General features: G+C 46.3%; 1 protein-coding gene across 2 annotated transcripts in view; it reads right to left on the reverse strand.

Moving 5' to 3' along the window:
* The window catches only part of GABBR2 (gamma-aminobutyric acid type B receptor subunit 2), a 426725-nt gene that overhangs the window by 108071 nt on the left and 297623 nt on the right, over positions 1 to 21031 (reverse strand). For both annotated transcript variants that reach the window (XM_032164654.2, XM_058446038.1), the window contains one exon: positions 7054 to 7114. In XM_032164654.2, the coding sequence (XP_032020545.1) occupies positions 7054 to 7114 (61 nt within the window). The remainder of the gene's footprint in view (positions 1 to 7053; positions 7115 to 21031) is intronic.

The following is a 21031-nucleotide window of genomic DNA, read 5'->3' on the forward strand; positions in this document are numbered from 1 at the left end:
CCCTGGGAGCACTTTTTCTCTTCTTTTTGGCAACCTCCCTCAGGTCCTTCAGAATTCATCTTGGGGCCGGGTGTAGTGGCTCATGCCTGTAATCCCAGGACTTTGGGAGGCTGAGGTGGGCAGATCATGAGGTCAGGAGTTCAAGACCAGCCTGGCCAACATGGTGAAACCCCATCTCTACTAAAAATACTATAATTAGCCAGGCGTGGTGGCATGTGCCTGTAATCTTGGCTACTTGGGGGGCTGAGGCAGGAGAATTGCTTGAACCTGGGATAGACGTTGCAGTGGGCTGAGATTGTGCCACTGCACTACAGCCTGGGTGACAGAGCAAGACTCCATCTCAAAAAAAAAAAAAAAAAAAAAAAGAATTCATCTTGGATGCCACTGCTCTCAGATGTCCTTCCTAGATCCTGCCAGGTAGACCTGAGTGCCCTCCTCTGAATGCCCACAGCTGCCTGTGCCATCCCTTATCACACATCGCACCTTGGTGTTGTCTGTGTCTGCTCCTCATTGCACTGGGTGGGCTGTGGGCTCCCTGAGGGCAAGGATTACATCTTACGCCACTCAGCCCCACCAACCCCCATACCCAACCAGTGCCGACCAGCACCTGGCAGGTAGGGGGTCGCTTCCTAGGAGTGACAGGAAATAACTGTTGAGAAACCTCAAAAGCACAAACCTTAGGACAAAAACCAAAAGGGTTTATCTACATCAAAATTAAGAACTTCTGCTCAACCAGGACTTGAAGTTAGCTTATAGACAAGTGACAGAATGGGAGAAGATACTTGCAAAGCCTAAAGCCAATAACGGATTGATATCTAGCTTATATAAGGAACTTCTGCAGACCAACAAGAAAAAGACAGTAACTTCAAAATAAAAATGGTCAAAGGGCTGGGTGCGGTGGCTCACACCTGTAATCCCAGCACTTTGGGAGGCTGAGACAGTGGGAGGATCGCTTCAGGCCACGAGTTTGAGACCTGCTTGGGTAACACAGCGAGACTCCCACCTCCCAATGGAGGAAACAAAAACAAAAACAAAAACAAAACCTAGCCAGGCATGGTGGTGCATGCCTGTAGTTCCAGCTACTTGGGAGGCTGAGGAAGGAGGATGGCTTATACCTGGGAGTTCAAGGCTGCAATGAGCTATGATTGTGCCACTGTACTCCACCCCAGGCAACAGAGGGAGACCCTGTCTTTTTTTTTTTTTTGTTTTAAAAAAAGGTAAAAGGATCAGAACAGACAATTAACAAATGACTAATAAGCACAGAAGGAAATATCCAAACTCATTAGGAATCAGAAAAATGATACTTAAAGTCACAATATGATATTACTTTATACTTTTAGACTGTCAAAAAATGAGGGATCCAGGAAATCCCAAATCTGGGTGGTAGGTAGGGACACAGGAATCCTCTGCCAGTGGGTGTGGATATGGGCATGGCCATTCTGCAGAGCAACCTGGCAGGTTTTGGGCATGTTCAATGTGCACACAGATTCTGACTCAGCAATTCTGCTCTTGGAAACCTGTCCTAAGGAAATTCCCAGTTGGGTCCATAAGGGGACATGTATAAGGACATTTATTATTTGTGAGGGTGGAGGGTTGAAAGTGACCTGGGTGTCCGTCCCAGGGGGCCTGGATGGGTGAAGGGATGGATGCACCCCACCATGGCTCCTGCAGGGAGCAGGGAGGAGCCATGCTTAGAGGCACACCCAGGACCATGGAGATGTCTTTAGAAACAAAGAGTTGAGTGGAAAAAACAAAACAGAACAGAAAAGATACCTAAGCCAGTGGCACTGATGTACATAGCAACACGCATCTTGCAAGCACACATACAAACACAATATGGGGTGTTTGCCTTTCCTTGGGGGAGGTAGGAGTGGGATATGGGAATAAATGAGGGAAACAAGGGGGATAAATGGACACACAAGAGGGACTTTCATGGACCAATGACAATGACTGCCCATGAAACGAGGTGTGCGAATTGTGTCCTAAAGAAGCACGACTGCACTTTTCTCAAGAAATTCCTGGGGGGAAGAGTGTAAATCTGGGGTCACTGTTGAGTGCCCAAGAGAGGAGAAGGAAGCCAACAGTTGTTATGACCCTTCTCTGTGCCAGTCACCGAGACAGGAACATCACAGCCTCACATCATCAGGTTCTCAGTCACTGTCAAGGCAAGGAAAATGATCACCTTTTATTTATTTACTTATTTTTAACTGAAATGAAGGCTCAAAGAGACTAAGCTGCTTTGCCTGTCTGCCAATGATCAGGCATGTCTGCTTCAAGCCTATATACTTTCCACATGAGAGGGAATGAGTTCCCCATCACTGGAGGCATTCAAGCAGTGGGAATGTTGTATAGGAGAATCAGGGCTCCCTTCAACATGGAGAGTCGATGGCTCAAGGAAGCCCAATATCTGTAAAATATGCTGTCTTTTGGGCCACCTTTCTTAGGCTCCCTGAAAGGCAAATTCTGGAACATGAGGGCTGGGAGATGTCAAGGCTAGGGTCAAGCTGGAAAAGAGTCCACATTCCCGTGTGTCCTCTGGTTCCTGCTTGTCCACAACCCTGCTGGTATATCCTGCAGGATTATGGACTATGACTCCACTCTTTAATTATATCAAGTTGAGTGACAGTTTGACGAAATGGCCTTTCCAGACCCATGACTTGCTGAAGCGAGCTACAGTTGCAGGCCTTGACAGAGGAAAAGGTTATTAAAAATCAGCCTCAAGAGTCTCAAAGTAGGGCCAAACTAGCCCTGAAAGTATTCTAGTAGGTTCTGGGAAATAATCTTCCTGCTTTCATAGGCACTGGCATTCGGCCAGAGAGATTATGAAGCCCTGGAGGATCAGGGACTGTATCTTATTCAACTTGGTTTTCTCCAGAGGACTCGGTAAAGCGCCTGGCAGATGCTCAGGAAATGCGCACTGAATACAACCGTATCTGTTACCCTGAAGACCAAATGGTAATTAATGTCTGCAAATGGGAAGGACAAGTCTCCCTTTCACTAGGTACGTTCTGAATGACAATTATGTCGTTAGAGTGAAGGAAGACCCCTTCCCTTCAAATCAGGTGCCAAAATATAAAACTCCAAAGCCTGAGCCCTTTATGCTGCATAGAAGCAGTGTGAAATTCAAGCACATTATCATTCCCCGAGATCCTTACAAATAGGCCTAATGAAGGCAGGGTCGGTGAGTTGGAGCGGCAGATGCTGAGTTTTCTCTAAGAACGGCATAAACAAGGCTCTAATCACGGCTTCACTCAACTTCCTTCCCTGCTGCAAATTCGGAGCCATGTTTAGACTTCGGCAGTAACATGGATACTTTTTTTCTCTTAAGGGGAAAAAAGCCAATTCTCTAGTATTCATCCTCATCTACACGTGGTGTCATGAAAATCAGCCATGGCATCAGGGAGGAGCATGGAACCTGGAGATGAAAGGGGTTCAGGCCTGAGGTGTGTGCCCAACAGGATGCTAATACGTGCCTTACCTACGGCCAAGGGTGGCTCCCTAAGAATAGCACCAGCCTGAGACAAGGGGAAGAAGGCATGCAGTTTATTTAGAAGGTGATCCTAGGACGCACTGTTAGTGGTGTGGGGAAGTGAGGCAGGCAAGGGAGCCAGGACAAGGTGTATGAGTGAGCAGGTTTCTTTGTGGGCAACCGAGGCTCAGTCCCACTGTGGGAGCTCTGGGAAAAGAGCCAAACACACCTGGGAGTTGCCTCACCCAAGGGGAAAGGATGCTGGGGTATTTATCCTCCCCTTCTCATCCACCACTGACACAGCGCTGCTCCTGGAGGCGTTAACTCCCTGGACGGCTCATCGCACAGCTTGGACGGCCTATTCAATAAACCATCCTGGTAGATAAGGCACCTCTGAAACCCTTTACATTTGGAAAATCAACTGTTGTGTTGATACGCACATGCCCCCTGCATTCTGGTGGCTCATTTCAGTCCTAAAATAACACAAGGTCCCTCTGTTGGAGCAAGGGGATCAATGTCTGTTGAAAAAAACATGTAGGCCGGGCGCAGTGGCTCAAACCTGTAATCTCAGCACTTTGGGAGGCCGAGGTGGGCAGATTGTGAGGTCAGGAGTTCGAGACCAGCCTGGCCAATATGGTGAAACCCCGTCTCTACTAAAAATACAAAAATTAGCTGGGCATAGTGGCACGAGCCTGTAGTCCCAGCTACTTGGGAGGCTGAGGCAGAAGAATCACTCGAACCCAGGAGGCAGAGGTTGCAGTGAACCGAGATTGTGCCACTGCACTCCAGCCTGGGTGACAGAGTGAGACTCCGTCTCAAAAAAAAAAAAAAAAAAAAAAAAATCATGTAAACAGGAGCATCTGGCCTTTATTGAAGGCCCAGCTGTGACCCTCAAGAAAAGCTGGACACAAATGCAGAGAAGGTGAGGGGAGCACACTTGTGCCTGGGTGTCCGTGGGAATGTGCAGAAGAGCAAGCTGAGGTCCAGTTCCAGCTCTGCTACTAGCCAGCTGTGTGTCCCTGGGAGACACTACTCATCCCTGGACCTCAGTTTCCCCATTTATACCATGAATTCTGGAATGAGGTCATCGCTAAGGCCCTGCCCTGTATCACTTCCTATACATCATTAAGTGTAGGGAGCCGCTATTAGGGTAAAATGCAGACAAAAAAGCAGCCAGGGGGTTTCAGCACTTCAGGGAAACCTGAATTTGCCCCAGAAAGGTGTCATAATGTTGACAAGGTGCTAATCATAATTGCTACTTGCTTGCTGAGAAAAAAAATACATATATATATAAAAATATATTGTATGTATAGTTAAATATACACATACTTTCTCATTTAGTTTTTCCCATATTCCATGAAGGTAGTTAGGATTATACTCCTATTTTACAGATGAGGACAATCAAGGCTCAGGCGAAGTCACTTGTCTGAAATTCTACAGTGAGTAAGTGACTGGCTCTCGGGTGGGTCGACCCACAAAGCGCAAGCTCTGAACTGCTGTTTGCTGTACTGCCTTCCTTATAAATCCAGATATGCCTAAATAGTGACTGAAGCTGGTGTTTAAACCTAACATATGAAAAAAAAAAGGCAATACAATTGGCATGCACTGGTAGCTGTGATCAGCCAATCCTTATTTTACAAAATACTCTCTTAGAATGATATAATTTTGAGAACTGGAAATGAGACAAGAGAATTGAGTTGCAATCACTCAAAAAAAAAAAGTAAGTATCTTTGCCAAGATGCTTACTTTGTTCAACCAATGAAGAAGTAAAACTTAACAAATGGAAAAATAATTACGTTTGCCTAAAATTACATCTTTTGTGCACACCAGAGAGCTGACATGCGTTTCAATTACCTGCCACAGAAAGACGAATGGGTAAGTCTACAAGATTGCATTACAGAGCGATAGCGCTGAAGAACACCTCTCTTGATTGATCTGAATCCTGGTGGGATTTGTCTGAATGAACCTGAATAACTCACTTTAATTTCTTGCTTTCCCCTGGATGGCGCTGGGATCTGCTCAAAGTGAGTGGGCACAGCAAGCACCACTCTTGTTTCTGGGTTTTCCAGAAACACTCGGCTGCTCAGGAACACTGTATTGATGAGAGGTTCATCTGGTCGTTTTGGCTAATCACCCCGGTAATGGCTGCACTGGTCTGCCTCAAGGAATGCCCAGCCCTGTTCCTCAAGGATGCTCCTCACATGGCCCCTGTCTGCACCTCCGTTTCTTCCTTATCACACAAAGAAATTGGTCTGGATGGTTTCTGAGGCCCTTCTGACAGCAACAGAAAGTTCAACACATGACCCGGTTTCTTCAAAAAATAAATGTTCTGTAAAAAGCGGGGGGTTATAATAGATGAAAGGAGACTAAAGAGATACTTCAAGCAGATGCAATGGGTGGAATTTGTGTGGATTTTCCAATAAATCATCTGTGAAGACATCTTTGAGATGATCAGAGGATCCACACAGACTGGGAAATTAAAAGATAGTAAGAATTGTTTAATGTTTTAGGTGTGATAATAGAACTGTGATTATATTATAAAACGTCCCTATCCATAAGAAATGCATACTGAAGTATTTATAGAATGAGATGAGATCATGTCTAGGAGCTGCTTTAAAACACTACAGCAAAAAAAAGGGGGGATGGGGTGAGTCAAAATGAAAGAAGATTGGTAAAATGTCGATAATGATTAAAACTGCGTATTGGGCAAATGGGGATTCATGATGCTGTTCTCTCTGCTTTACAGTCTGAACATTTCTAAAATCAAAACCAAAAACAGCTGGGTGCACTGTTGCACGTCTGTAGTCCCGGCTACTTAGGAGGCTGAGGTGGGAGGACTGCTTGGGCCCAGGACTTCGAGGCTGCAGTATACTATGAACGCATCTGTGGATTGCCACTGCACTCCAGCCAGGGCAACATACTGAGACCCTTTCTCTACAAAAAACACCCAAAACCCCACAACAACGCAAAGATCCTCAGAATACTAACTTAATCCCCACCACTCATAATCTCATAAGCCTTTTAGAGTCATGCGGGAAGACAGAATAGGCCAGGGAAGTACAGTTATCCCTAGGGATCCATGGGGGATTGGTTCCAGGATCCTTTGAGGATTCCAAAATCCCCCGATGACCAAGTCCCTGATATAAAATGGGGTAGTATTTGCCTATACACTACACACATCCTCCCATATACTTTAAATCATCTCTAGATTTCTTACAATGCCTAATACAATGTAAATAGTTGTTATACTCTATTGTTTAGGGAATAACGACAAGAAAAAAAAGTCTGTACGTGTTTGGTACAGACGGAATCATCCATTTTTTTCCTGAATAGTTTCAGTCTTCAGTTGGCTGAATCAACAGACGCGGAACCCATGGAGATGGAGGGCTGACCGTGATGCGGCTGAGAAAAAATATTCCAAATAGGTTGAAACTACTGTTTTCACAGAAGTGTTTTCAATTGGCTCTGCTTTCTTTTATCTGGAACATCACACTTGCATTCCTTTTGATGTATTATATTGCATAAAACAACATCCCCGAATCTAAACTTTATCAGCTAGAAAGAATAAGCATCAAAATGCCTACCTTGAAATTGAGTAAATTTAATGGTCCCCATTCTCTCCCCGTTCCGGAACACAACTTGACCCTAAAAACAAAACAAAACAAATCAAACAAGAATAAAAGAGAAATGCCACATTAGCCCAAATGCCACTGATCTCACAGCAATTCATTAACTGTACAATGCGATTATTAATACTGGAGGAAAAACAGATTCCCGCTGGACCACAGATGAAAATCAAACTAATTGTTTTTAAATTGGTTGTGACTTTATCTGGTTAATTTGAGGAGCACAAAATCAATAATGGAACTAACACATGTGAATTGAAGCCAGGATAAGCATCATCATGATCACCATGACTATTAATTAAACACCCACGTGTCCGTGCTATAATGGGGACGAAGTCTTCTGGGGCGCTGGAAAGATGACGGCAAAGGTGAGGCCCTTTGGGCCCGGCCCTGACTCCGCTCCCTGTGCCCCACCCATAAAGATATGGGGTATTGCTGAGTCTGCTTGACTTCAGGACCAGAAGGGTGCCAGAGGTCTGTTGGTATTTCTTATTAGGAACAGAGAATGTTTTTCTAAGTTTTTCCTGAGTGGTGACGTCAGTCCCAATTATAACTGAGCTATGGTGCAGCAAAAAACTAAGCTTCTTGAGCCAGCAAGACCTGACTAGTGTCACAGGCAGCTGAGTGCCCCTCATTAGGGACCTTGGGGGCTAAACATAGCGTCATCTTCTGCATCTGCCCTGCTGGCTTCCAAATGCTTGGCTAAATAAACCAGGAATTTAGAGATGGAATGTCATCTCTTCTTTCCGATTTATGGCCCGCCTAAAATTCTGCAACCATACGAGGAAATTGACACACACTATATCACTGAATCTTTATGCCAAATGTAAGTGATAAGGGGATGACCCCCATTTTGCAGATCAAGAAACTGAAACTGAGAGAGGTTATGGACTTCACACAAGGTCATTTTAAGTGAGGCTGCTGGGATTCAAATGCAGGTTTAATTTTAATGTCCATGCTACTTCACTGTAGCATGTTGCTCTTGATCGAGAAATAAATTTCTTCCTGTCTTTTCATTATTGTGAAATTAGGAAAAGAAATGGTTTTAAAGGTATCCTGCTTTTCTCTCACTGTTATGCTTTTGTGTCATCAGGCAACAGCACAGACAATACTCTGGGTTCCACTGAAGTCCTAGGAGAAAACCCCAGGAAGCATTTTTCCTTAGGCAGAAACCTAAAGACTGAAGCCCTGCAGCTTCCAGAATAAAGGCGGATCACTCAGCCTGATCCCAGAACGAGAAACACCTTCCAAGGCCACTTGGACACCTTTTTGAAACCCTGAAGAGAGCTGTGAGTAGTATCAGTTTGAAACTAACGCCCACTGAATTCTATATTCAGGTGATGGTAAGCAACTCCCTGGAGTGTGAAAACACTTCAACCAAGGTGAGACAGGAGCTGTGATTTTTATTTCTAGGGACAATTGAAAATCACAGAACACCGTCTAAAAGGATCATTTTTATGTAAATGGACCACTTTGCCTGAGTGGGAAAGATTGTCCATAAGGAGAAATTTTTTTTTGTCTGACAAGATGGAGATCTAATTTACCAATCTTCTGCCAAGCTTTGAAGAATTCCACAGGCGTCTAGATTTAAAATGTGCACAAATTCTGCAGACTCTTTACTAGCGAAATTACGAAGTGTATGGAATGGTATTCAAAGCTTCCATGGAATGATACAGGAGGGAGGGTGAGAAGAGCCTTCCTTTACTTTGTGAACAAAACTAGTCCATCTTTGAAGTAAGATCTGTCATATTTTATTTTACTAAAAATAACTTTTTTACTAACAGGAACTCCTCCCATCTCCTTGATTTCTCCTTAATTTCTCAGGTGGTACAGTGGAAGTAGGCCAGCGTGTCTCACAAACTGGGTTCAGTCCTCTCTCAGGCAAGTTTCAGAACATCTCTGAATTATGGATCAAGCACAGGTGCTCAGCAAATGGCAGTAGTAATTTTTATTTAAACATGTTTAACAGTGTGGAGCTGAAATCAAAAGATGTTAAGCACCAGAGAGCTTTCCAGTCCTTGGGAAGCGAGTTTCAACTCTCATGTGATTTCAGCTGGCAAAGTGGAAACCACTGGGCCCCCAGCCATGATGTCTTCACCTCCCAGAATCATCAGCCCCCAAATGACTGACTTCCCAAACACGAGCCACTGTGCATTCTGCCTACTGATGAGAGAAAGTAGAGGGCTTCTGTGACTGGGGTGACGAAGTGCTGATGGAGACATGGATGTGTAACTGGCTAGGTTGAGGGTCTGCATCAGGGTCACCATGGCATCTGTTGGGTTTGACTGGCGAAGACATCCCTGCCACCCTAAGTATCGCCAACTGGATAGGGGACCACTGTACCAGCCAAGACAGCTTTGACAAGACCAGGTATGAGGGAGGCCACAGGCCAGTCATGTGGTTCTCAAGAAATTCTACCCAATAGGTGTCCCCCTTATTAAAAGGTGGTCAATTTACAACATTCCAAAAATATTTACCTACTGCGTGCTCAATACCCTTCTAGGGACTGATGCCTGCTCTTGGAGAGCTTTTTGTTTGATTAGGAGGGATAGCAGAAACAAGTCCACCAATGCTTAAGAAACTTCAGTTAGTGATGAATGCTATGAGAAGACCAAAAGGGTGATGGGAAAGGGAAGTCATTTTTTTGAGACAGGGTCTCGCTCTGTCACCCAGGCTGGAGTGCAGTTGTGCGATCTTGGCTTACTGCAGCCTCCACCTCCTGGGCTCAGGCGACCCTCCTGCCTCAGCCTGGGATTACAGGCACACACATCATTACACCTAGGTAATTTACTAGGGGAGCTGCTTTAGTTGGGTAGTTAGGGAAGACTCTGCTCAAGACGTTATATGAGAGCTGAGACCTATATGGAAAGAAGGAAATATTCCAGCCAGAGGGAAAAGCCAGGGCAAAGTCCCTCAGGTGGGGAAGAGCTTGGAACGTTCAAGGAACAGAAAAGGCCAGCATGGCCGGAGCACAGTGAGGGAGGCAGGGTGGTGGCTGAGTGGTGGCAGATGCATAGGTGGACAGGGGCCAGGTCACGTTCCACCCGGAGACCACGACAAAGGGTCTGGACATGACTCTAAGTGTAATGAACAGCCATGAGGGTGGGGAGGTGAAGCGGAGCAGCCTGTGATGTGATTTCAGGTTGGAGAAGGTCGCACTGGCTGTGGGGTACAGAATGGATGGTAGTGTGGCAAACGTGGAAGCAGAGACTCTGGAGGCTCTGGCCCAGTAATCCAGGTGTGAGAGGAGGGTGGCTTCAGCGAGGGTGGTGGCCAGACTCTGTCCCTCCCCAGCTCGGAATGCGTGGCAAATGTAGCTGAGCACTGAGCCCAGAGCAGCGCCTGTCTTCCAGTCGACTCCTCTTATCCTGTGTGGTGGATGCCAGGGGTGCGCCCAGACACCCCGCTCAGGATGGAGGCCCTCCTCCCCAGCGGCTAGCATCTGGCTCTTGTTGAGATGCCTTGCAAGCAATCAGAGCTATGTTAGTTCAGGTTATGCCCCCTTCCCTGGGGGCAACCTGCAGCTAGCAGTCAGTGTGAAGGGTCATGGATCTAGCCCTGCTGCCTCAATTCGGGACAGCCATGAAGGACCATGGGATCCCGAGGTCCCCTGGGATTGGCTGAGCTCATGATTGCCACTGCATCACATTTTGACTTCTGCTGCCCAACGCTACTTGGCTTCCTCCCTTCCAGCTTCTGTTCCTGAAAACATTTCCTGATAAACTTCCTGTATGCAAATCTTTGTCTCAGAGCCTGTTTCCTGGGTAACCCTGTCTCAGACACCCTGTCATCAAAGGTCACGGGGCTGGCTCTTTCTTGCCACCTGAAGGAGATGAGCAACAGGGCATGGTGGGAACAGATGGGGCAATGCTGCCACTAGACGGTTTCAGAGTCACCGTGGCTTGCAGTTCAACCAGGGGAGCCAGGCCAGTTTCGATTCCTAACACCCCAGCTAGAGCTGGCATTTTTTTTTTGGTTTCCCTCCCACAAAGGTTGCACTTCTCCCAGCACACGTAGTCTTTATGTAGAGATAAATGTCATGACTCTCCTTAAGCTTTTGTCTTGTGCAATTCCAGGGCTGTAACTGAGAATCATTGCATTCGTTCGAGGCCAATCCAGGTGATGAGTTAAATTCTAAGGCAAGGGAGTTTGGTAACTCTGGCGGGGGCTGATAACTGTCTGGTGGCTCACAGTTCACACTCACTCTTCTACACTCTCCTCCGTGTGGCAGGGACTGGAAGCCCTGAAACCACATTTCCCAGAATCCCCTGCCAGCTGGCTTCCATTTAGGGTGTGCTGATGAGAAGCGGTCATGGGAGATTAGAAAGAACGCATAAGCATGCATGAGGGAAAAGCTTTTTTTTTTTTTTTTCTTCCTCCGCTCTGGTTGCAGCAAGGGAAGCTACGAGTGACTGCAGGTGTCTGTAGGGCCCAGCAGCTTCTGATTCCTGAACCGTCGGAATGTGGGGGCCCCTGGCTGCATGCTCAGTGGCCAGAGATGGCGCCCCAAAAGTAGCAGAAACAGCAGCAGCAGGAGCCTCGGAGGCCTGTCTACCTGGGCTTTCCCTCCATTATTTCATTTGTATTCCAAATCTGCTCTGTGGTCATTTTTATAAATTCCTTGGAAGTAAGATCCGGTATCAATCAACATCCAGTCAAGAAAACAAAAACCACTTCAGGCATTTCAGGGGCAATGGCATCATCACTTTCCTTTTTGTTCTTTCTGCCCGAGGGGCATGGCAATTTTCCGAAGAACAGTATCCGCGATAACAGCCTCCACCTGTTTCCCTCCACCATCCCTTCCAACAACGTTGTAACCAGTTTCCTGTATGAAATCTCCCTCTGAAATGCCTGAAGTGGTTTGTGTTTTCTCCACTGGATGCTGATTGATAATGGATTCTAACTTCCAAGGAGTTTATAAGAATGACCACAGAGCAGATTTGGAATACAAATAAAATCACGGAGGGAAAGTTCCAAGAGGATAACTTATAAGGATTTATTTCCTCCTGAAAGAGATGTTGCTAATGTCAAAGAAAGCAGTCTGTTTCATAAAAGTCAATCCAAACTAATAGTTTAGGTTTAATTGGGAGCCATAAAGCTGCATTTTCTCCTTCAGCGAAATCTTCAGAATCTATAGGGTAGCTTACGGACAAAACCCTAAGTTTTGGCGTTTGCCAACAAGAGTAAATATTGCCATCCATGTGAGCTTGGACGCTCATTGAGCGTTTCTGAGCATCAATTCCTCTACTTGAAAAATAGTAAGAACAATACAAATTTCTCAGGGTTGTTTCTGAGAATTAAAGAAGATAATTATGAAATGAGAATAGCCAGGGATGGGGCACAGCAAGGGGTAACTTATCATAAAGGATAACTGTTGTCGTAATGCGTTGAGTTAGCAAAATCCCATTTTTTTTTTGTTTTGTTTTGAGACAGGGTATTGCTCTGCTGCCCAGGCTAGAGAGTAGTGGTACAATTATAGCTCACTGAAACCTCAAGCTCCTGGGCTCAAGTGATCCTTCTACCTCAGCCTCCCAAGTAGCTGGGACCATAGGTGCTTGTCACCACACCCAGCTAATTTTTTTGTATTTTTAGTAGAGATGGGGTTTCACCGTGTTAGCTAGGATGGTCTTGATCTCCTGACCTCGTGATCCACCTGTCTCGGCCTCCCAAAGTGCTAGAATTACAGGCGTGAGCCACCGTGCCCGGCCACAACCAGCTAATTTTTAAAACAATTTATTTGTTGTTGAGATAGGGGTCTCAGTATGTTGCCCAAGCAGGTCTCAAACTCCTGGCCTCAAATGATCATCCCACCTTGGCTCCCTTGAAAAGTGCTGGGATTATAGTTGTGAACCACTGCACCCGGCTGCAAAATCCCATCTGATGTCAGTTCAGAATCCCCAGAAAAGTTAGTGGGGAGTAAAATGGACACTAAGGATTCTAGAAGCCAGTAGGATTTAACAGCCTCCTCTTAGAAAAACTAATTCTCTGTTTTCATTGTTCATCTTTAATACTTAACTACTAAGCATGAGTAAAATTCACTCCAACAAGTTTATGAGTCTTATAGGTTAAGCCCTTTGTTGGAGCCTCTTTTATTTCCTTCTTTAATTTCACAGTGGAAGGCAGAGATACTCTCCCTGAGAACATGATCTGGTGTAGGGTCAGAGAGGCAAGAAGGGGAGCTTTCATGCTTCAGCCAGTGTTATAGGCAACGCCTAGGCAGGGGCCTGAAGCTACTCTGAGTGAAGACTCGCTGGGCTCAGCCCAATATTCTGGAGCCCTGGGCCTACTGAGGGACAGTCTCTGCAGATCACACTGTACTTAGGGAAGGATTTTCTTCCTAAATATGACTCTAGACTGCACTCTTATCTCCGGGTTGTCGAGTTTGCCTTTGGGAGGTGTGAGCATGCATCCTCATTGAGGATGTGACTTGTGCTGTGAGAAATAAGATCTGTCCTGACACATCACACTGGCAGGAAAATGTCTTAAGTTAATGGAAGTTGAAGGGTGTCAGGGCTCTGAAAACAATACTCCAAAACGAAGGCCTCAGAAGACTCCTCAGAAGCCAAAGTTTTTCTCTGACCTTTTCCTGGCCTCCTGTCTCTCAGTCCCTTGCTCCTCTGGGGCCAATCACAGAAACTCCAATCCCTCTTCCCCAAAGCGGGTCAGAGAAATCAGGATCCCTTTTCTCCAAAACTGGCCATAAAATGTAAAAATATTACTCCAGTGTTCCCTCCAAGTTTCTGTGTAAAAACTGGCTATGAAGAAATTACGTGACTTACCTTATTTGACTGTAGGTCATGAGACCCCCATTCCAGAGAGAGCCCTGCGCTTCCAGAAGGAAGGAATGCGTGCTCAGAGAGGTCAGGAAGAACCTAGACAGACAGGCCTTGCTGGGTTCCCCACTCAGTCTATCAGCATTGGACCACAGCCTTTTAGTCCAATCACATTGCTACATGGCTGTCTAGACTTTATTGAACCTAAGCATAAAAACGGACAATTTCCCCTGTATCTCTGGGTCTTCATTCTGAAGGCTCCCATGTATATATATTAAATAAATGTGAATGCCTTTTCTCCAATTGGAAGTTGATTTTCCAATGAACCTTCAGACAGCCAAGGGGAAAGCTCTCCTTAGGCCCCTACAAAGACCATGGGGAACTCTGGTAAGTTCTGTTGGAGGGGGCAGCACATCAATGTCTGTGTGGGGGATCCAAGCCCATTGTGGACTGTTCTGCTGCCAGCCCTCCTCCCAGGACAGCACTGGTCTCAAAGAAACAATGTAGACTTTGAGAAAACACTGGGGTTAAATTGCTTGTCAGGGGTTGCATAAAGGGTGGAGATCTGCATGACGCAGCCTTGAAGGAGAAGGTGCCCTCTGTTTCCACAGGGATGGCAGGATATGAAAGAGAGAGAGACAAATAATTGAGTATATCCACCCACATGTTCTGTAAAGATTAAAAAATATTCTTTTTTTTTTGTGTATGTCCCCTTGAGCTATATGAGAGGCCACATTTTGCACACAATTTAAAATATTTTCTTACACCAAAGTTTCTTTTGTTAGACACAAGCCTTCAGGAATGTTTGATGCACTCATAGAGCCTGGAGCAGTAGGTTTGCAGGGAACTGAGAGAAGGAGCAGAATGGGAGGTGGGGTCTGTCCCACTGCCAGCCTTCGGCGGATGGGCAATAAGGATGCAGGGGCATCTTTCTGAGGGACCATAACCAGATGGCTCAGAGGGTACAAGTAGTGACCTTCCACAAAGCAACTGGTGGCCTAAGGTGGGGCTGTGTGCAGTGGAGGGAAGCGGGGACCCAGAGAAGATGGCTGGTTGGATGGCCCAGGAAGGGTGGAGCAACTCCCTCTCTTTCCTTCCACTTATTATAATAAGAGAGTCAGGCTTATTTAGAACAACAAAGTATCAGGTGCAAATGAATGTCTAAGAAGAACAGGAAAAGTGAAGTAAATTTTAATACAGACACATGATGAAATATTAGGATATGTGCATTCAATCAGCAAGTCCTGTTGGGCACCTATGATGTGCCAGACAGGCACCAGATCAAACAGTGAGCAAAATCAACATGGTCCTAGATTGCATGAAGTGTAGGGTCTGGTGGAAGACAGAGACATTAAGCAATAAACACACGGATAAATAGAGGATTACAAACTGTGATCAGTGACATGAAGGAAAAGAACAGGGTGCCAAGAGAGAAAACTACAGGAAGACCCTAATTTAGACTGGGGGCCAAGGAGGGCCTTTCCAGGAAGGTGGCATTTGCACTGAAACCTGAAGGAGCTGGCTGAGCCAAGAGCAGGGGGGAGAACATCCCAGAAAGAGGAAATTGCAAGTGCAAAGGTCTTGAGGCAGGGAAGAGATTGGGAAATCCAAGGACCTGAAACAGTGCCGATAAAGCTGTAACTGATCATTGAAGAGCAGCTGAGCAAGAAATGTGATTGGCAAGGTGGATGAGTGCAAGGCCACGCAGAATCTTACCAGCCATGCCAAGGATGCTGAGCTTCATTTTGAATGCAAGAGGAGGCACTGAAGGGTTTTAATGAGGGGGTGACTTGATCTAAGTCCTATAGACTTAAGTATTATATTATAAAAGTTATCAAAGGTTGGAACAAGTGATATTCCAATTGTGCCAGTTGCTGGCTAGCTGTTGACCAAATTCATTTCCTTTTCCTCCTAGGCACATGGCCAGACTAGGTTTTCCAGGCTTCCTGATGGTTGGGTGCAGCCATGTGACAGTCCTACCAATGGAATGTGGGTGGGAGGGACATGGTACTCCAGGCCTGGCCCATGAAAACCTCTCACAAGGTCCTGATCCTTCATGCTTCCCCGTTTTCCCCCCTGTCAACCAGATTGATAGGATCTATCAGAGAACCCTGAGGCCTAAGGAACAGTGGGGACATGAGACAGAGGAGCCTGGGTCCACGAATGATCCCGTGGAAAGGCTAACAACCAGAAGGACCCACTTTGGACTTTTTATAAGAGATAAATACAATTTTACTGTGTTAGTCCACCAAGATTCTTAGATAACTTGGTTACAGCAGCTAGTGTTATTTATCCTAACTAATACAACGATGAATTAAAAAAGTAAAAAACAAAAAAAAGGATAAAAATTGTATATACAGTATACTCACAATTATGTAAAAATTACCCCCACAAAGTAAAAATGTTAACACTGGTTGGTCCCGGGAGTGTGATTATGGCTTTTTCTTTTTACTTTTTAATACTTTACCTATATTCTATAATAAATGGGTATTATTTTAATAACCAGAAAACTTTATTAAAAACTTTTTAAAAAGATGTTATAAGGAAGCACATTTTACTGGCAAAAGTAGCAACATCATCAGCAATAAACTAATACTCCCTCTTGAAATAGATTAATTTTTTCACTACTTTACTATTTTACTAATAATTTTATGGATTAATTTATTTACTGTTTTATCTGTGCAAACATAAGCCTGTTTCCCCCTCAAAGTCGATAACAAAGAGAGCAATGAACAAGTAGTCAGAAGACAGATTCAGGCTGAACTTGGCCATTTTCTGGGAAGGGAAGCCGGGACAAGTGCCTTTTCATCTCTGTGCATGGCAACTGGCTTCCCTCTGCAAAAAGGCAGAGATGATATTGTGCAAGCTACTTTTAGCTTTGCTGAAACATTTGTGTACGTTATTTAGGATATTTTTCCCCTGGGGTTCTCCTTTATTAATAGATTTTCAACAATACCCTCAGTGGAATGAGTTATGTATGTATGATTATCTCCATTTTACAGATGAGGAAACTGGAAACTGAGAGCCTGAGAGGTCAGGACTTTGCCTAGGGTCACATAACGAGTAGGCAAAAGGACTGGGACTCACCTCAGTTGTGTCAACTTCAAGCTCATGCTTCTAACAACATGCCATTCTCCCTCCTCTTTGCAAGAAGCAGTCATTGATCAGAAAATGAGCTCTCTGCAGGGGACTGGAGTAAGTATCACGTGACCTTGGGCTAGCGGGATGGTGTGTGGGTATAGTAGGAGTAGGCAGAGGAGGAGGAAAGTTAGGTAGTCAGGGATGTGTTGGTTAATGTTTAACAGCTGGCTCTTTGGGGAGAAGAAAAAAGAGCTCTGATTTGTAGTGTTTGCCAATTTCCATGGTGTAAATACACCCACCATGGTGGATTTCAAGCTATCAATGATTTAACAGCTGGCTCACAAATTCCTGATAATTTAACAACTGGCTCTCAGCTCTCTCTGGAGCCTGCAGGAGCTGGCTCCAGCACACCCGTAACCAAGCCAGTCCTCTCTGGCTTCCAAATTAAGATTGTGAATGCAAAATGCCCTGTTTTTACCTGCATAACTGGGTGATAATCTCTTCCCAGAAACAAGCGAGGAGGCTATAAATCAGAATGGGACTAGCTGGAGAGAAGCGGCTTGTGCCAAATATTTACCTACTGTCTCTCAGCTCCCAAGCTTGCCCTCTCTATCCTGCTCAGTGATGCTAGAGCTGGGGCTCCACAAGCCACATCTCCCAGACTCCGTCCCGTTAGCTTCCGCCAACAGAAGGCTCTCAGGTAGAGTGGAAGGGGACGATGGGGAGTGCCTGCTCTCCTGTTCCTGCCAGGCAGGGTCCTGCCTCCAGCTTCTTTCTGCCCTTTCAGGACCAGCCCTGCTATGCCCCTTTGAGCGGCCATCAGACATCGGGCAGACACACCCCTCTTCAGACATCAGAATACTAGCTGTGCAGGGCTTCTCCTCTGAGCTCCTGGCTTCTGAAAAGCTCATCTCTGTCCTTTCATTTTCCCAGCCCTACGGGAAGTAACTGTTTCTGCAGCTGGTATCCGTTGACTGCCTCAGTGCTCCTTCTGTACTCCTTCCTCCTCCCATCACCTATTAAGCAATTCCCTGTACTAAATCCTCTCTGTTTGAAATGCCTAGCGTGGCTTCTGTTTTTCAGGCTGGACTCCTCCTCTCCATCTACCATGTAGTCTTGGGACTTGGTCCTCCAAGCACAAGCCTCCTATGTCAGGTCCCAATTAAAGTGGCCTCCCCTGTTCATGTCCTCTTTGGCACTGGCAATGCTCCTGGCTCCTTCCTCCACACCCTGAGCTGAATATGGTAATTGCCTCCTGCTGGATGAAGCTTCCAAGGGCAGGAAAGTACTCTTTCCTCTTCAAGGACTGGGAAGAAGCAGGATGCAGGACTATTTGTTAAGTTGCATTGAGCTGAGTTGAGTTGAATGGACTGGGTTCCCCAGTGTTGGTGGGCCATGGAGCAGGATCTCTCAGGAAGAGCCAAGAAGGAGAGAGAAGGGACACCAGCCAAGAGCATTTGCTCAGTTAGCTCCCCAGGGTAAGAGGACTGAGAGACATGCAGAGTGGCCCAAGGTGGAGGAGCTGCTTGTCACAGAGGCCTGAAGGTGATCACAGGTTGGGAGATCAAGATGCCCTGGAGGCTGCTGGGCCCTCGGGACCTGCATCCCATGGGCCAAATGATGTTGGCTAAGACTATTTCTTTACAATTAAACTGGAAAGGGCTTGGGGCTTACAGTGGGTAGTTCAGGGTTCTAGTCCCAGTTCTGTCTCCAACTCCATGTGTGTTCACAATTGTGTTCCTTCCCTTCTCTGGGCCCCAGTTTCCTCATTGATAAAATGAGGGGGCAACTGGCCACATACAATGTTTGTTGAGTGCCTGCTCTGGGACACAGCATGCTAGACCCTGCAGTGTTACAATGACTAAGCCAAAATCATTGTCTTCTAGAAGCTCCCAGTCTAACAGAGATGACAGAATTTTTTTTTTGTAAGACTATTATAAGGTAATGTGAGTTGCTAGGAGAGAGTGGGTACAGAGGGCTGGGAGCACAGAGGAAGGGCAACTCTCTTTGAGGGGGTGGCTTAGAGGTGCAGAGAAGAATGGCCATGTTACCCAGGCAAAGAGGATGGGGGAGTAAATGTTCTAGGCAGAGGGAATAGTGCACGCAAAGCCTAGAGGCAAGAGACAGTGTGGCTCTTTGGAGGACTAGAAAGGAGGGTGATGTTGCTGTGGGTGGTGCGCATGGGGTAGGGGGGCTGGTGGGAGGCAGAGAATGCAGGAGCCGCATCAGGCAGGGCTTTGGACCTTATGCCCCGAATGAGGGGGCGACAAAAGGAGTGTTGGCCAGGAGGTAGCAGGTGCAATGAGCTCTTTCCCTTTTGTGGAAAACGGATGGGCATGGGGGAAGGACTGGAAGCAACGCAGCCAGTGGGAAGCTGTGGAATCCATGGGAGAGGAGGATGATGTGGATGGAGCAAAGTAGATGATGTATGAGGTGGGAGGGAGGCTGGGCATGGTGGTTCACACCTGTAATCCCAGCATTTGGGGAGGCCACATGGGAGATCACTTGAGCCTGGAGTTCAAGACCAGGCTAGGCAACATAGTGAGACCCCGTCCCTATAAAAAATAAAAAGTTAACCAAGTGTGGTGGTGCACTCCTCTAGTCTCAGCTACTCAGGGGGCTGAGGTGAGAGGGTTGTTTAAGCCTAGGAGGTCAGGGCTGCAGTGAGCTATGATTGTGCCACTGTACTCCAGCCTGGGTGACAGAGTGAGACCCTGTCTCAAAAAAAAAAACAAACCCAAAAATCCAAAAAAACAAAAAAACGAAACAACAACACTATATGTATATATATATAAATGGGAAGGAAGTGGAGGTGGAATCAACAGGCCTTAAAGACACCCTGGAAGTGAGGAGTGAATGCAGGGAAGAATGGCTCCCAGCTTTCTGGTTTGGGCAGACAGATGGAGGGTGATGCCTACAGAGTTGGCAGAGGAGAGCCGACCACAGCAGTGACTGGCATCTTTGCCCAGGTTCCTGGGTGGGTGGCTGAGCCAAGGGAGCTTTGTAGCTACAGAGCCATGCATCACCAAGCCTCTACCCAGGCTCCTCACCACCCCCACCCATGGTTCCTTCTTTTCTGGTCATTTGCAGATGCAAGCATCCCTACGATTAGAAGTATTTAATTTTTGCTTTACTGTAGGTTCTATTTTTGTTAAATAGATTAGGCTCCACCAGGAAAACCAAATTGCTGACCAGCTGACCTGAAAGTCTGAGAGATGCAATTTGCAATCTGTTGGAATCTTCGCTTTAAGCCAGGGTGGGCTGCAGATTGGCCCAGGGGAGTGGTAGAGCAGGGCTCAAATTAGGCAGCTGGTGCAGCAGCCGTCCAGGCGCCAGGCAGGAAGAGAAAAAGATGCAGATCAGAGAAATAGGAAAGGACAAATGGACAAGATTTGGTGACTCAGAAAGGGTGTCCTGCTGGGAGGTGGGCCTCCTGGGTTCTACTCTGGGATCCCCCAGTCACACTGGTTGCAGTGTCTCCTAGGGTGTAAGGAGATAAAGTTGGTATGATCTAAAGCTGGGCCCAGAATTCCTCTTAAAGAGCAGACAATCTTGGTGCCTCCTGGTGGGGAAAGAAAGAACCTCCATGTGTTTCTGGATAGGAAAGACCATGGCCGTCGGGGGCAGCCAGCCACTCTGCTGAGAAAATAGGCTGGAGTTCATTTTCCTCCTGAGGACAAGGCCTGAGAGGAGTGGAAGAACTTCTCAAACAAAATTTCAAAGTGCAAACCATTAGGCAAAGAGGAGTGGGAGGTGGAGACCACCTAAGGGTGGCTGGGGAGGGCCCAGGTCAGGGGTTTCTCATGTTCAGCTTGATGCCGCTCCAATTAATTTCTCTGATACAACCCCACTCTGCCTGGCCCCCAAATCTTCACTGACATCCCCTCAGAAGGCCTTGTCAGAGAGGACAGTTTTTGTGTCTTGTTTTGTATGGGTGTAGAAATAGAGGAGGAGGCTGCATTTCTTGCATGCATCAATGTGGCTCTGAGTGGAGGAACACCTGAGGGATCAGGCAGTGGTCCAATTCCCGAGTCAATTCAGCAGAGGCAGGAGCATGAGAGCGCAAGTCCTCCAGGAATTTG

This window comes from Hylobates moloch, unplaced genomic scaffold, assembly GCF_009828535.3.
Source record: "Hylobates moloch isolate HMO894 unplaced genomic scaffold, HMol_V3 SCAFFOLD_10, whole genome shotgun sequence".
Taxonomy (NCBI): domain Eukaryota; kingdom Metazoa; phylum Chordata; class Mammalia; order Primates; family Hylobatidae; genus Hylobates; species Hylobates moloch.